The sequence below is a fragment of the Hemicordylus capensis genome, chromosome 6 (genome assembly GCF_027244095.1).
Source record: "Hemicordylus capensis ecotype Gifberg chromosome 6, rHemCap1.1.pri, whole genome shotgun sequence".
Taxonomy (NCBI): Eukaryota; Metazoa; Chordata; class Lepidosauria; order Squamata; family Cordylidae; genus Hemicordylus; species Hemicordylus capensis.
This window is the reverse complement of record NC_069662.1, coordinates 51,217,622-51,229,642: the sequence shown is the minus strand read 5'-3', so window position 1 is coordinate 51,229,642 and position 12,021 is coordinate 51,217,622. Positions and strand designations below refer to the sequence as shown.

The window sequence follows — 12,021 nt, the reverse complement described above, 5'->3', positions numbered from 1 at the left end:
AATGCTATTTAACAGAAAAGCAACAAGAACTAAAGCAAAAAGTAACTGAGCACATGAACCAAACAACCATCAGGGTTCGACTTCCAGCTCTAAAAACAGTTGCCAAAAAACAACTTGCTCAGGCATTAAAAGATATAAATGCTGCACTTGCAGAAATAACAACCAATAATTTGCAAGAAACAAACCAACTAATGTACAGTGCAGCAACAATAACAACACAAGAGCTCGGATATAAGATCAGTGGACCTGTAAAAATATAAAGTAGTACATCACCTAAATGGAAGATTAGATTAGAAAATAAAATCGCCAGGCTTAATCAGATGCTAGTAAATTGAAAGATATGAAAGACAAGAAGCTGAAGAATGAAAACACCACAGTATCTGATCCAAAAATACCACCTAGATTCAAGGAAAATTAGAGAAGTCTTGGAAATAATAAAGCAGCAAATAACAGCAGTGTCAAAGAAGATTAGCAGATACGAAGCCAGAATTACACAACACAGGCAGAATCTCCAATTCCAGTCGAATCAGAGATGTTTCTACCAAAGCATAGAAGGAGAAACTGCAAGAAACATAGAAACACCAAATAAAGAAGAAACAGTGCAATTCTGGCGGGAATTATGGGACAATCCAATAGATTATAATAAAAAAGCAGGCTGGATGAAGGAAGTCAAAAAATGTAACCAACAAATGCAAGATCTAATAATAACACCAGATTTAATAAGTGAAAGAGCAAAGAAAATTAAAAACTAGACTGCACCAGGCGACGATGAACTGCATGGCTTTTGGCTTAAACACCTAACAAGCCTTAATAAACAACTATCAAAACAGTTCAATCACATTTTGCAAGGAGGTGATATTGAACAATGGCTAACAACTGGGAAAACTCATCTCATCATGAAAGACCCAGCAAAAGGTGCAGTTCCAAGTAATTATAGACCGATAACCTGCCTGCCAACCATGTTCAAATTATTAACTGGAATAATAGCAGATGAAGTAATGCAACACTTATTAACTAACAAAAAGCTTCCAGTTGAACAGAAAGGAAATTGCCCGAACACCAGAGGCACAAAAGACCAGCTGCTGATTGACAGAATGATTTTAGAAAATTGCAAGAGAAGAAAAACCAATCTAAGTGTTGCATGGATTGACTACAAGAAAGCCTTCGATTCATTGCCTCACACATGGATACTAAAATGTTTAGAAACAACTGGTGTCAGCAAAAACATTCAGATATTTATTTTAAAAAGTAATGAGCATGTGGAGTAAACAGTTAATCAATAGCGAGACACTTGGACAAGTTAGCATTAGAAGAGGTATTTTCCAAGGGGACTCACTATCCCCTCTGTTTGTAATCGCCATGACTCCACTTTCACAAATACTAAACAAAACAGGCCTCGGATACCAAACGTCTAAAACATCAAGTAAAATAAACCATTTGCTGTAAATGAACAATCTGAAATTGTATGGAAAGTCCCAGCCAGAAATCGAATCACTGCTAAACACTGTCCGTATATTCAGTAGTGATATAGCAGTGGAGTTTGGACTAGACAAGTGTGCTGCATTAATAATGAACAGAGGAAAAATAACAAAAATAGAAGGAATAGAACTGCCCAATGGAAGCAACACCAAGAACCTGGAAGAGAAAGAACATTACAAATACTGTACTTGGGCTGATAACATTGCACATACTGAAGTTAAAAGAAAAATAGGAAGTGAATACATCAGGAGAGTTAGAAAAATCCTAAAGTCCAAACTCAATGGCGGGAACACCATACAAGCCATAAACACCTGGGCTATACCTGTTATCAGATACACTGCATGAATAATAGACTGGACCCAGGCAGAGCTAGAGACGCTAGATTGTAAGACCAGGAAAATCATGACCATCAATCATGCTCTGCACCCCTGCAGTGATGTAGATAGGCTATACCTCCCTCGCAGCTCAGGTGGAAGAGGAATGCTACAAGTCCATCAAACAGTAGAGGAAGAGAAAAGAGGTCTTGAAGAATATATCAAGGACAGTTAAGAAGATGCCCTTAAAATGGTCAATAACGAGAAACTATTCAACACCAATGAAAGAAAGCAGGCCTACAAGAAAGAACAAGTCAAGAACCGAGCAGAAAAATGGAAAAATAAGCCACTGCATGGTAAATATTTGCACAATATAAGTGGAAAATCAGACATCACCAAGACCTGGCAATGGCTTAAGAATGGCAACTTGAAGAAAGAAACAGAGGGTTTAATACTGGCTGCACAAGAACAGACACTAAGAACAAATGCAATAAGAGCAAAATTCAAAAAATCCACAACAAACAGCAAGTGCCGCCTTTGTAAAGAAGCAGATGAAACAGTGGACCACCTAATCAGCTGTTATAAAAAGATCGCACAGACTGACTACAAACAAAGGCATGACCAGGTAGCAGGGATGATACACAGGAACATCTGCAAAAAATACAAGCTACCTGTAGCCAAGAATTGGTGGGACCATAAAATTGAAAAGGTTGTAGAAAATGAAGATGCAAAAATATTATGGGACTTCCGACTACAAACAAACATCTGACTGCCACACAATACACCAGATATAACTGTAGTCAAGAAGAAAGAAAAACAAGTCAAAATAATCAACATAGCAATACCAGGGGATAGCAGAATAGAAGAAAAAGAAATAGAAAAAAATCACCAAATACAAAGATCTATAAATTGAAATTGAAAGGCTGTGGCAGAAAAAGACCAAAATAATCCCAGTGGTCATTGGCGCCCTGGGTGCAGTCCCAAAAGACCTTGAAGAGCACCTCAACACCATAGGGGCCACAGAAATCACCATCAGCCAATTACAAAAAGCAACTTTACTGGGAACAGCCTATATTCTGCGACGATATCTATCATAACAGCAACAACATTGATAATAAAATTCAGCCATCCCAGGTCCTTGGGAAGGACTCGATGTCTGGATAAAACAAACCAGTCAATAACACCTGTCTGACTGTGTAAACAAGAAATAATAATAATAATAATAAATTAATTAATTCCAACTGAGCTTTTATTACTGTGGTTATGAATAATTTCAATGCTTTCTGGAGTGATTTGACCCATCTGGATTTCCGTTTCAGCTTCTTGTTTACCAGTCCCCTCATTTTTGAAAAGTTTCCTTTTCTGAAGTCCAGCGCATCTATGTACACATGTAAGCTGAACTGGTCAGTATCCCCCATTGGTTCTACAACTCTGACATCTCGCACCAGGTCCTGGGAATCACTCAGGATTTTGTCCAAGGTCGCCTTCTCTCTGGTTGGTCCCATGACCAACTGTTCTAAGGCACAGTCATTTAGCATGTTCAGAAATTTGGCCTCTCAGTCAATACCCTCGGAAATTTCCTCCCCTTTATAGTTTCCTTGACTATTTGTTAGCCATGCTGTGATTCTTCTGGACTAGGTGGTATCTTTCCTCCTTTTTGGTATACATTCTAATTTTATATATTTATATTTATATATTTATATACCACTTTTCAACAAAAGTTTCCAAAGGGGTTTACACAGGTAAATAATAAATAATAAGATGACCTTCTATTATTGTGGTTTAAATAAACTCCATGTATTCTGGGGTGAAGTGACTCTTTTGATTTCCCTTTTCAATTTTCTTTTCACCAAACTCCTCATTTTAGAGAAGTTTCCTCTTCTGAAGTTCAAAGTGTCTTATCCCTGAAATCGGGCTCTGTATCAGAGGACTGGAGAGTAGCAAATGTAACACCAATTTTCAAAAAGGGATCCAGGGGTGATCCGGGAAATTACAGGCCGGTTAGCCTAACGTACGTTCCAGGCAAATTGATGGAAAGCATCCTCAAGGATAAAATTGTAAAGCACCTAGAAGAACAGGCCCTGCTGGGAGTGAGCCGGCATGGCTTCCGCAAAGATAAGTCTTGCCTCACCAACCTTTTGGACTTCTTTGAGAGTGTCAACGAGTGTGTGGATCAAGGTGATCCAGTTGACATAGTCTACCTGGACTTCCAAAAAGCTTTTGACAAAGTTCCTCATCAAAGACTCCTGAGGAAACTTAGCAGTCATGGGATAAGGGGACAAGTACATGTGTGGATTGCTAACTGGTTGAAAGACAGGAAACAGAGGGTAGGTATAAATGGAGAGTTTTCACAATGGAGGGAAGTAAGAAGTGGGGTCCCCCAGGGATCTGTACTGGGACCGGTGCTTTTTAATTTATTCATAAATGATCTAGAAGCAGGAGTAAGCAGCGATGTGGCCAAATTTGCAGATGATACCAAACTCTTCCGAGTAGTGAAATCCAAAACTGATTGTGAGCAGCTCCAAAAGGATATCTCCAAACTGTGGGAGTGGGCGACAAAATGGCAAATGCGGTTCAATGTTAGCAAGTGTAAAGTGATGCACATTGGGACGAAAAACCCCAACTTCAAGTATATGCTGATGGGATCCGAGCTGTCGGTGACGGACCAGGAGAGGGATCTTGGGGTCGTGGCGGACAGCTCATTGAAAGTGTCGACTCAATGTGTGGCAGCTGTTAAAAAGGCCAATTCCATGCTAGGGATCATTAGGAAGGGGATTGAAAATAAAACGTCTAACATTATAATGCCCTTATACAAAACTATGGTGCGACCACACTTGGAGTACTGCGTACAATTCTGGTCACCACATCTTAAAAAGGACATTGTTGAACTGGAGAAGGTACAGAAGAGGGCAACCAAGATGATCAGGGGCCTAGAGCACCTTTCTTATGAGGCAAGGCTACAACACCTGGGGCTTTTTAGTTTAGAAAAAAGACAACTGCGAGGAGGTCTATAAAATCATGCATGGTGTGGAGAAAGTGGAGAGAGAGAAATTCTTTTCCCTCTCACACAACACTCGAACCAGGGGTCACTCCATGAAATTGATTGCCAGGAGGTCTAGGACCAACAAACAGAAGTACTTTTTCACACAACGCGTGATCCACTTGTGGAACTCTCTGCCACAGGATGTGGTGACAGCCAACAACCTGGATGGCTTTAAGAGGGGTTTGGATGACTTCATGGAGGAGAGGTCTATCAATGGCTACTACTCGGAGGGCTGTGGGCCACCTCCATCCTCAAAGGCAGGATGCCTTTGAGTACCAGTTGCAGGAGAGTAATGGCAGGAGAGAGGGCACGCCCTCAACTCCTGTCTGTGGCTTCCGGCGGCATCTGGTGGGCCACTGTGTGAAACAGGATGCTGGACTAGATGGGCCTTGGGCCTGATCCAGTAGGGCTGTGCTTATGTTCTTATGTGTTAGACTTCCTTAATGATTCTCTCCTCACATATATTCTGAATTTGATCACACTGTGGTCACTGTTCCCCAGTGGTGCACCTAGGTAATTTTGGAGCCTGGACCTAAATGCCTTTGGAGGCCCCCCTCCCCTAAAAATTAAGCATCATCATGTTCAGCTGGGTGACCACACCACCTGGTACAGACTAAAGAGGATTTGGAGGCCCCCAGGGGCTGTGGAGGCCCTGGACTTTGGCCCCAGAGACCAGGGGTAAGAGCGCCTCTGCTGTTCCCTAATGGCACTGCTGAGGATTAAGTCCAAGGTCGCCTTCTCTCTGGTTGGTTCCATGACCAGCTGTTCTAGGGCACAGTTGTTCAGTGTATCTAGAAATTTGGCCTCTTTGTCATTACTGGAATGTGAATTTACCTAATCTGTGTGTGGGTAATTGAAGTCACCCATTATTACAGCTCTGTCTCTCTTTGCCGCCTCCATAATTTCCTTCTGCAACTCCCAGTCACTGTCAATGTTTTGATCAGGAGGGCAAAAGCACGCTCCTACTAACACATTTCCTTTCAGACTTTGTATTGTCACCTACAGAGTTTATGTGGAGGACTCCAGTCTTCCTAGGTTTTCTAGCTTGTTTAAGTCTATCCCTTCTTTAACATACAGTGCTATTTCACCCCCAATCCTCCCCTCCTTGTCTTTTCTATAGAGTTTATATCCAAGAATAACAGTGTTCCACTGGTTTTCATTGTTCCACCATGTTTCCGTTATGTCCATTATATCTATGTTTTCATTAGCAACCAAGCACTCCATCTCGCTCATCTTGGCTTGGAGGCTTCTGGCTTTGGCATATGAGCACCTATACGATGAATTTCTTACCTGGTGTGTGCTGTTATGGTCATTTGATCTCTTTGACCAGCTAGCACACCTTTCCAGTGTTCCCTCTAACAAGGATTCCCAGTCGTTGTTGACAACAACTCCCATAATCCTCAAGCAAAAGCCATTGCAGCTGGGGATTCTGGGATTGTAGTCAAGAACATATGGGGATCCCTGTTAGAGGGAACATGGCACCCTTCTGTCTGCTCTTTACCTGGTTCTACTCTTTCCCCTTCTGGTTTATCTGAAACTTTTATACTCTTGCACCTTAAAGGATGACATTTGCAGAACCTGATACTGCCCAGCTCCTGTCGGCCATTCCTCCAGGCATCGTTTTAAAAGCTGCTCTGCAACCTTTTTTATTGTAACCACCAGCAGTCTGGTTCCATCTTGGTTCAAGTGGAGTCTGTCTCTTTTGTACCCAAAATGTTTCCCAGTGCCTAACAAATCTAAACTCCTCCTCCCAGCACCACCGTCTCATCCACGCGTTGAGACCCCTCAGCTCTGTCTGTCTCACTGGTCCTGCGCATGGAACTGGTAGCATTTCTGATAGTAATTTAAATATGTTACCTTGAAGCCTAAATTTTGTTTCCTGGACTTCCCAACTGCATTTCTCAACATTGTTGGTGCCGACATGCACCACGACAGCTGGTTCCTCCACAGCATTAGCTGGTAGCATATAAATGGTGGGGAGGGGAGCTTATGTGATGCTCTCTTACTGCAATTTCTGCTTCTCTCTGCAGCAGTGCCAAACGGACCCTCCGGCAGCTAAAAAAGCAAGAGTGAGTATTCTAGACTCTCCTCCTTTAATTTGTTTCCACTTTCTTTGAGTTGTTTCCACCTCCTTTTCTCTTCCTCCTTTGCACACCTGCCTTTCTCTGCTGGTGTCAGAGGTCACCCATTGCAGGTTATCCCTAGGGATGTGCGAGCCAGCTCAGAACCGAACCGAACTGAGGGGAGCCAGTCTGAGGGCGGGTCAAGCCAAGCCCCCACCTTGCGAGCCAGCTCAACGGGTATATTTGTAAAGGAGATTCCGGCAAGGATTCCCTTTTACAAGTAAAGGGCTAAATGCAGGGGCGAAGCCACCATTGGGCAAAAGGATTCAAAGAACCCAGGCCGCCAATGGTGAAAAGCCGCTGAGAGAGCCCCGCCCTGTGTGGCTCGAGCTCCATAGGAGCCCAGAGCGAACTCCCCCCTCCCACGCCTGGGCCTCCAAGAGCCCGGGCAAACTCTCTGACAAGTATTTCAGGCAGCTCCGACTGCCCAATAGAACGTTTTCCCCTTCCTCTCCCTCTCTGGAGGGAGAGAAAGAGGAAAATGTCCTATTAGGCAGCCGACCCTGCCTGAAATGACGTGCTGAGAGCTCGTTCGGGCTCTTGGCAGCCCAGGCCACGCCCCCTTGCACACGACAAAGTCACATGACAAGGGGGCGTGGCCTGGGCTGCCGAGAGCCCGAATGAGCTCTCGGCGCGTCATTTCAGGCAGGGTCTGCTGCCTAATAGGACGTCTTCCTCTTTCTCTCCCTCCAGAGAGGGAGAGGAAGGGGAAAACGTTCTATTGGGCAGTTGGAGCTGCCTGAAATACTTGGCAGAGAGTTTGCCCGGGCTCAGCAGCCTGGGCATGGGAGGAGGGAGTTCACTCTGGGCTCCTATGGAGCCCAAGCCACGCCTCGTACACATGACATCACACGCACGGGCATATTGGAAGGGGCCGCCAAGCAGGGCTGGACACAGGCCGCCGCTCGGCTGGCTCTGCACCTGGCTAAATGTGTGTCTTTCTTACCTTCTACCATGGGCCAGAAGGTCTCTGCAGCAACCATAGGGAGCTGGGTTACAGCCTGCATCTTCTTAGCATATGAACTGCAACACTTGCCTCCCTCTCAGGTAACGGCTCACTCCATAAGATTGGCAGCTACTTCGACAGCTTTTTCTATCAATCTGTCAAATTTGCAGGGCAGCTACATGGAAGTCTCCCTCCACTTCTCCAAAGCACTATAAACTGGACCTTGCCACCTCTTCTCGAGCAGGACTTGGTCACAGGGTGTTATGGCAGGTGCTTCCTAAGCAGTAGACCCATCTATTGTCTTTTACCCACCTGGGTTGTGAGCTGTGGTATATCCTACAATGGGTGGCCACCTACGCCAGCAGAGAATGAAACATTGGTACTCACTATGAAGGTTCCTTCTTGCTGGTGTAACGGAGGTTACCCATGCTCACCCATGGTTTTCTTCATGGATCTACTGCTGCTAGGAACCTCTGTTATTATCCTGGTAGGAGCTTGCTCTATTACTGTCCTTTTACTAGCACCTGATCAGCTCTGCATGTCCTACTACTCCTGTGTTATACAATTGTTGTTGTTGTTTAGTTCTTCTCTAATGTTGTCTTTTGAAGTTACACTTATTGTTGTGACTTACCTTTCTCTGAGCTTTTCAATGGAACTGAAGGGAACTGCCCAGTGCCCACTAGGGTCTTTCGTTTGCATAGTCCTACCTTCTGGAGCATGTGGGTGGGGATAACCCACACTGGGTGACCTCCATTACCCCAGTGAGAAAAAAAACCTTCACAGTGAGTATCAATGTTCCATTCTCCTTCATATCTCCCTGATCTGTCCTGTTCCCTTATGCCACCTGGTTTTGTCCCTTCCTTTGTCCCAAGGACTTCATATCTTGATGCCAAAAGTAGCAGGACTCTAGTGAATGCTTATCTGAAAACAAAATACCTAAAATATGGAAGGGAGCAACACTTACATTTATTCCTAAGTCATAGACCCATTTCCCCCTTTTAAAAGATTATGGTTGTCGTGTCCCACAGTGTAAGGTGGTACGTTGCAGCCTGCACCACTGTGGGGCTCTAACACACACAGCAAAAGCGCCGCATAACAGGGCAATACCAGAACTACCGACCTCTTGCATGATTGTGCTACTACTTCCATCATTCCATGCCCTACTACTTCCATGCACTACATCAATTATTCTCAATGCAAGGCGCATGTGACGTGTAATTGTGCAAGAGGTCAGTAGCTCTGGTACTGCCCTCTTGCTCAGCACTGTTGCTGTGTGTGTGAGAGCCCCATAGCAGTTCTGCTATGGGACATGTAAGTCAATAAGGTTTTGACACCAGTATCTGCTGCTAGATTAAATAAAATCACAGTAAAAATCACAGGGAGAGAGCCTAGGAGGGGTGGTCTGAGCCTGAGGATATTTAACAGCTCATTCCAGCTCTGGCTTTTATTGGAACAAGTTGCTCACTTGGAGTTATCCAGGATTCTGCAGTCTCACCTTGCAAGTTCTGTGTGGGACAAGACAGAGGCCGCTTTCGGATGTACCTAACTGCAGGTTCAACGTACCCACAGTTTCCCTCCGAGACCCCCAGAAAGCTCCCACTCAGACGATAACGATCTGCAGTCTGGGAGACTGGAAAAGGTGTGGAACTGGCTCCGCAGGCTTCCTCCGACCCAGGAAGGAAGGCCATGCCAGCCAATTGAGTTTGAGTGGTGGCAGGAGCTTCCTCCCTTAACTCTGGTTTGGGCGAGTTGCCCAAACCAGATGATACACTGCAGCCTCTGGACCCTCAGCTTGGTAAGTGTACCTTTCTTCAAACCGAGGGTTCATCTGGAGGTTGGAGAGAGGAATCAGAACTGCGATTGGGTCCTGCAACCACAGTTCTGATCATTCGCACATTACATGGGGTGGTTTTACCTCAGGTTCCATGTGATGTCCAAAGGCAGCCAGATGCAATCCTTGCAGTGTGGAGGTGCCACCCACCCTTAAAACAGAGGACTCTGGGCTTTACTGAATTTGATTTAGATGGAAGATGGGCAAACTCTCACTGGTCTGACGTATACTTAATTTGTTTAAAAAGTAAATTACCTGAGGACCTCCTGGATGCCTGAAAATTGATCTACCACATTGAGTTGTGTTTTGTTGTTCAGTTTAATTATTGATCAGGCTCGTCTCTAAGCCCTCCTGGCTCCTGAAAACATCATCATCTGGCAGGCACCCAGTGCCATTCCCCGTGAGGTTCATACCCTCCATTCCACTTTGTGCTATTTATTGAAGGCAAGTGTGCATGGAAAGGGCCTGAATCACATTAGAAGGGATACTGGGGAAATATCCCAGGGAGGGGAAATATCCACAAAAGCCTTAGATATTTATATACATGTGTAGTACAGAATAGCAGCAACCATATTAATTTGGGTGTGTGTGTGTGTGTGTGTGTGTGTGTGTGTGTGTGTGTGTGTGTGTGTTAGGTGGACGCTCAGTTATCATAATTCTGCTCTCTTGACAGCACTGGCAAGCAGGCTCCCCTGGCACTGAAAAAGCAGATGTGAGTGTTCCAAACTCTCCCTCCTGGTTTGTCCCCACCTGGTGTTTCCTTTCATATTTCCCTCCCCTCCCCTCTTTCCTCCCTTCTCCCTTTCGGCCACCTGGCTTTGCATCCTCTTCAGTTCAAGGGAACCCATCTGTCATTTCCACCTCTGCAGTGTGTAACTGGGGTGAGCTTACCTGTGGTTCTCTGTGCTCAAACTGATCATGGGGTTTATCTGTCATGATAGAGGGTGAATGCTGAGAACCTGGGAGCGATCCACTGCTACTGTGTCTAGCAGTCACCCCAGCGTTCGGTTGAACAGCCTCTTCCCCCATGGGGCGTCCTGCCGCCGAGCCTGACCCCAATAGCCTGGGACTCAGGCAAGCACCCATTCCCAACAGCAGGGGGGTGGGGGTGCCAGGAGACCAGCAAGCCGGCAGCTGGCGGCTAGGTGGGGCTGGCCTGACGTGCAGTTTTTTTGGCTATGTCAGGTAGAGTGGAGGCCCCATCCCAGAAGTGAGATGCTGGCCACCCGAACAACTGGAAGGGGTGAGGCTGCTGTACAGGAGGGAGGGAGGAGGGCTGGGGAGGATGATCCCATGGTCTACCACAGATACTGAGGATTGAGCTGGCATGGCTGGGGCAGGACAGGAAGCAGGGTGGAGCCCTGCGGAATGCGGCCATTGTGCTCAGCTATTTAGGGAGACACTAGCCAATGATAAGGCAGGTTAGCAGAGACCGATCATGTTCTGGTCTCCAGGTGAGGAGTCAACCCACATTACTCTCCAGCTGGTGGAGGAGGAAAAGAGTGACTTAACCCCCTTCCCTGGCATCTGAGATAATTACAAGCCATGAGGCTTGCCTAAGAGCCAGGAGGACTGACATACTGAAGGAAAACAGTGACTGGGCTTATACAGAACTGGCAATGGGAAGGCTCATATGGGAATTAAACAAAGTCTGAAACAGCTAAGGACATTGGAAAAGTTCTGTGCTTGCAAGCTGTTTGAGGCTTTCGCTCTTATGTCTGAAAAATTCAAATTATGATCTCTTCACCAGGGACTAGTAACTGGGTGAAAATGAGGCCAAAAAAAAAAAAATCATTAGAGTAATTGGCTTTCTATGTGTCTTGATAGGAGGCCTCAAGTTACCTACAATCTTTACGTAAACATCTGTGATAGCTGTAATGAAGTTGATCCATGCTGTTTTCAGCGAAATCACTGGGAAGGTAATTCATTGGGTGTGACTGACAAAATTTACAGACTTTCTTGCCTGCAAAAATGCAGTCTTATTTTGCTGTCTTGATTATTGTATTTATAAGCCTGTACAATCTCAAGGATCTAGCACAAGGAATAGCAATTGTGTTCAATGCAACATATGAATCTCCACCTTTTCCACTCCCACCCCCAGTTGTGCCTGGACAGAAAGAGTTTCTTAAACAAAACACAAAAACCCCTAATCATTTTAGAAAGAGCTATCAAACATTTTAGAAACATAGAGGAGAGGTTATGGGTTCATAACACTACAGGATTCAGCCAACTGGCCTCCTCCAGAGTTATATCTTCCCGATTCAAGTGCTGTGCCACCATGTTGG

General features: G+C 45.1%; 1 protein-coding gene across 3 annotated transcripts in view; it reads left to right on the top strand.

The window, feature by feature from the left end:
* The window catches only part of LOC128330458 (uncharacterized), an 86,744-nt gene that overhangs the window by 55,989 nt on the left and 18,734 nt on the right, over positions 1–12,021 (top strand). For all 3 annotated transcript variants that reach the window (XM_053263402.1, XM_053263401.1, XM_053263400.1), the window contains exons 9-11: positions 6,867–6,905; positions 10,410–10,448; positions 11,564–11,655. In XM_053263402.1, coding sequence (XP_053119377.1) covers positions 6,867–6,905; positions 10,410–10,448; positions 11,564–11,655 — 170 coding nt within the window. The remainder of the gene's footprint in view (positions 1–6,866; positions 6,906–10,409; positions 10,449–11,563; positions 11,656–12,021) is intronic.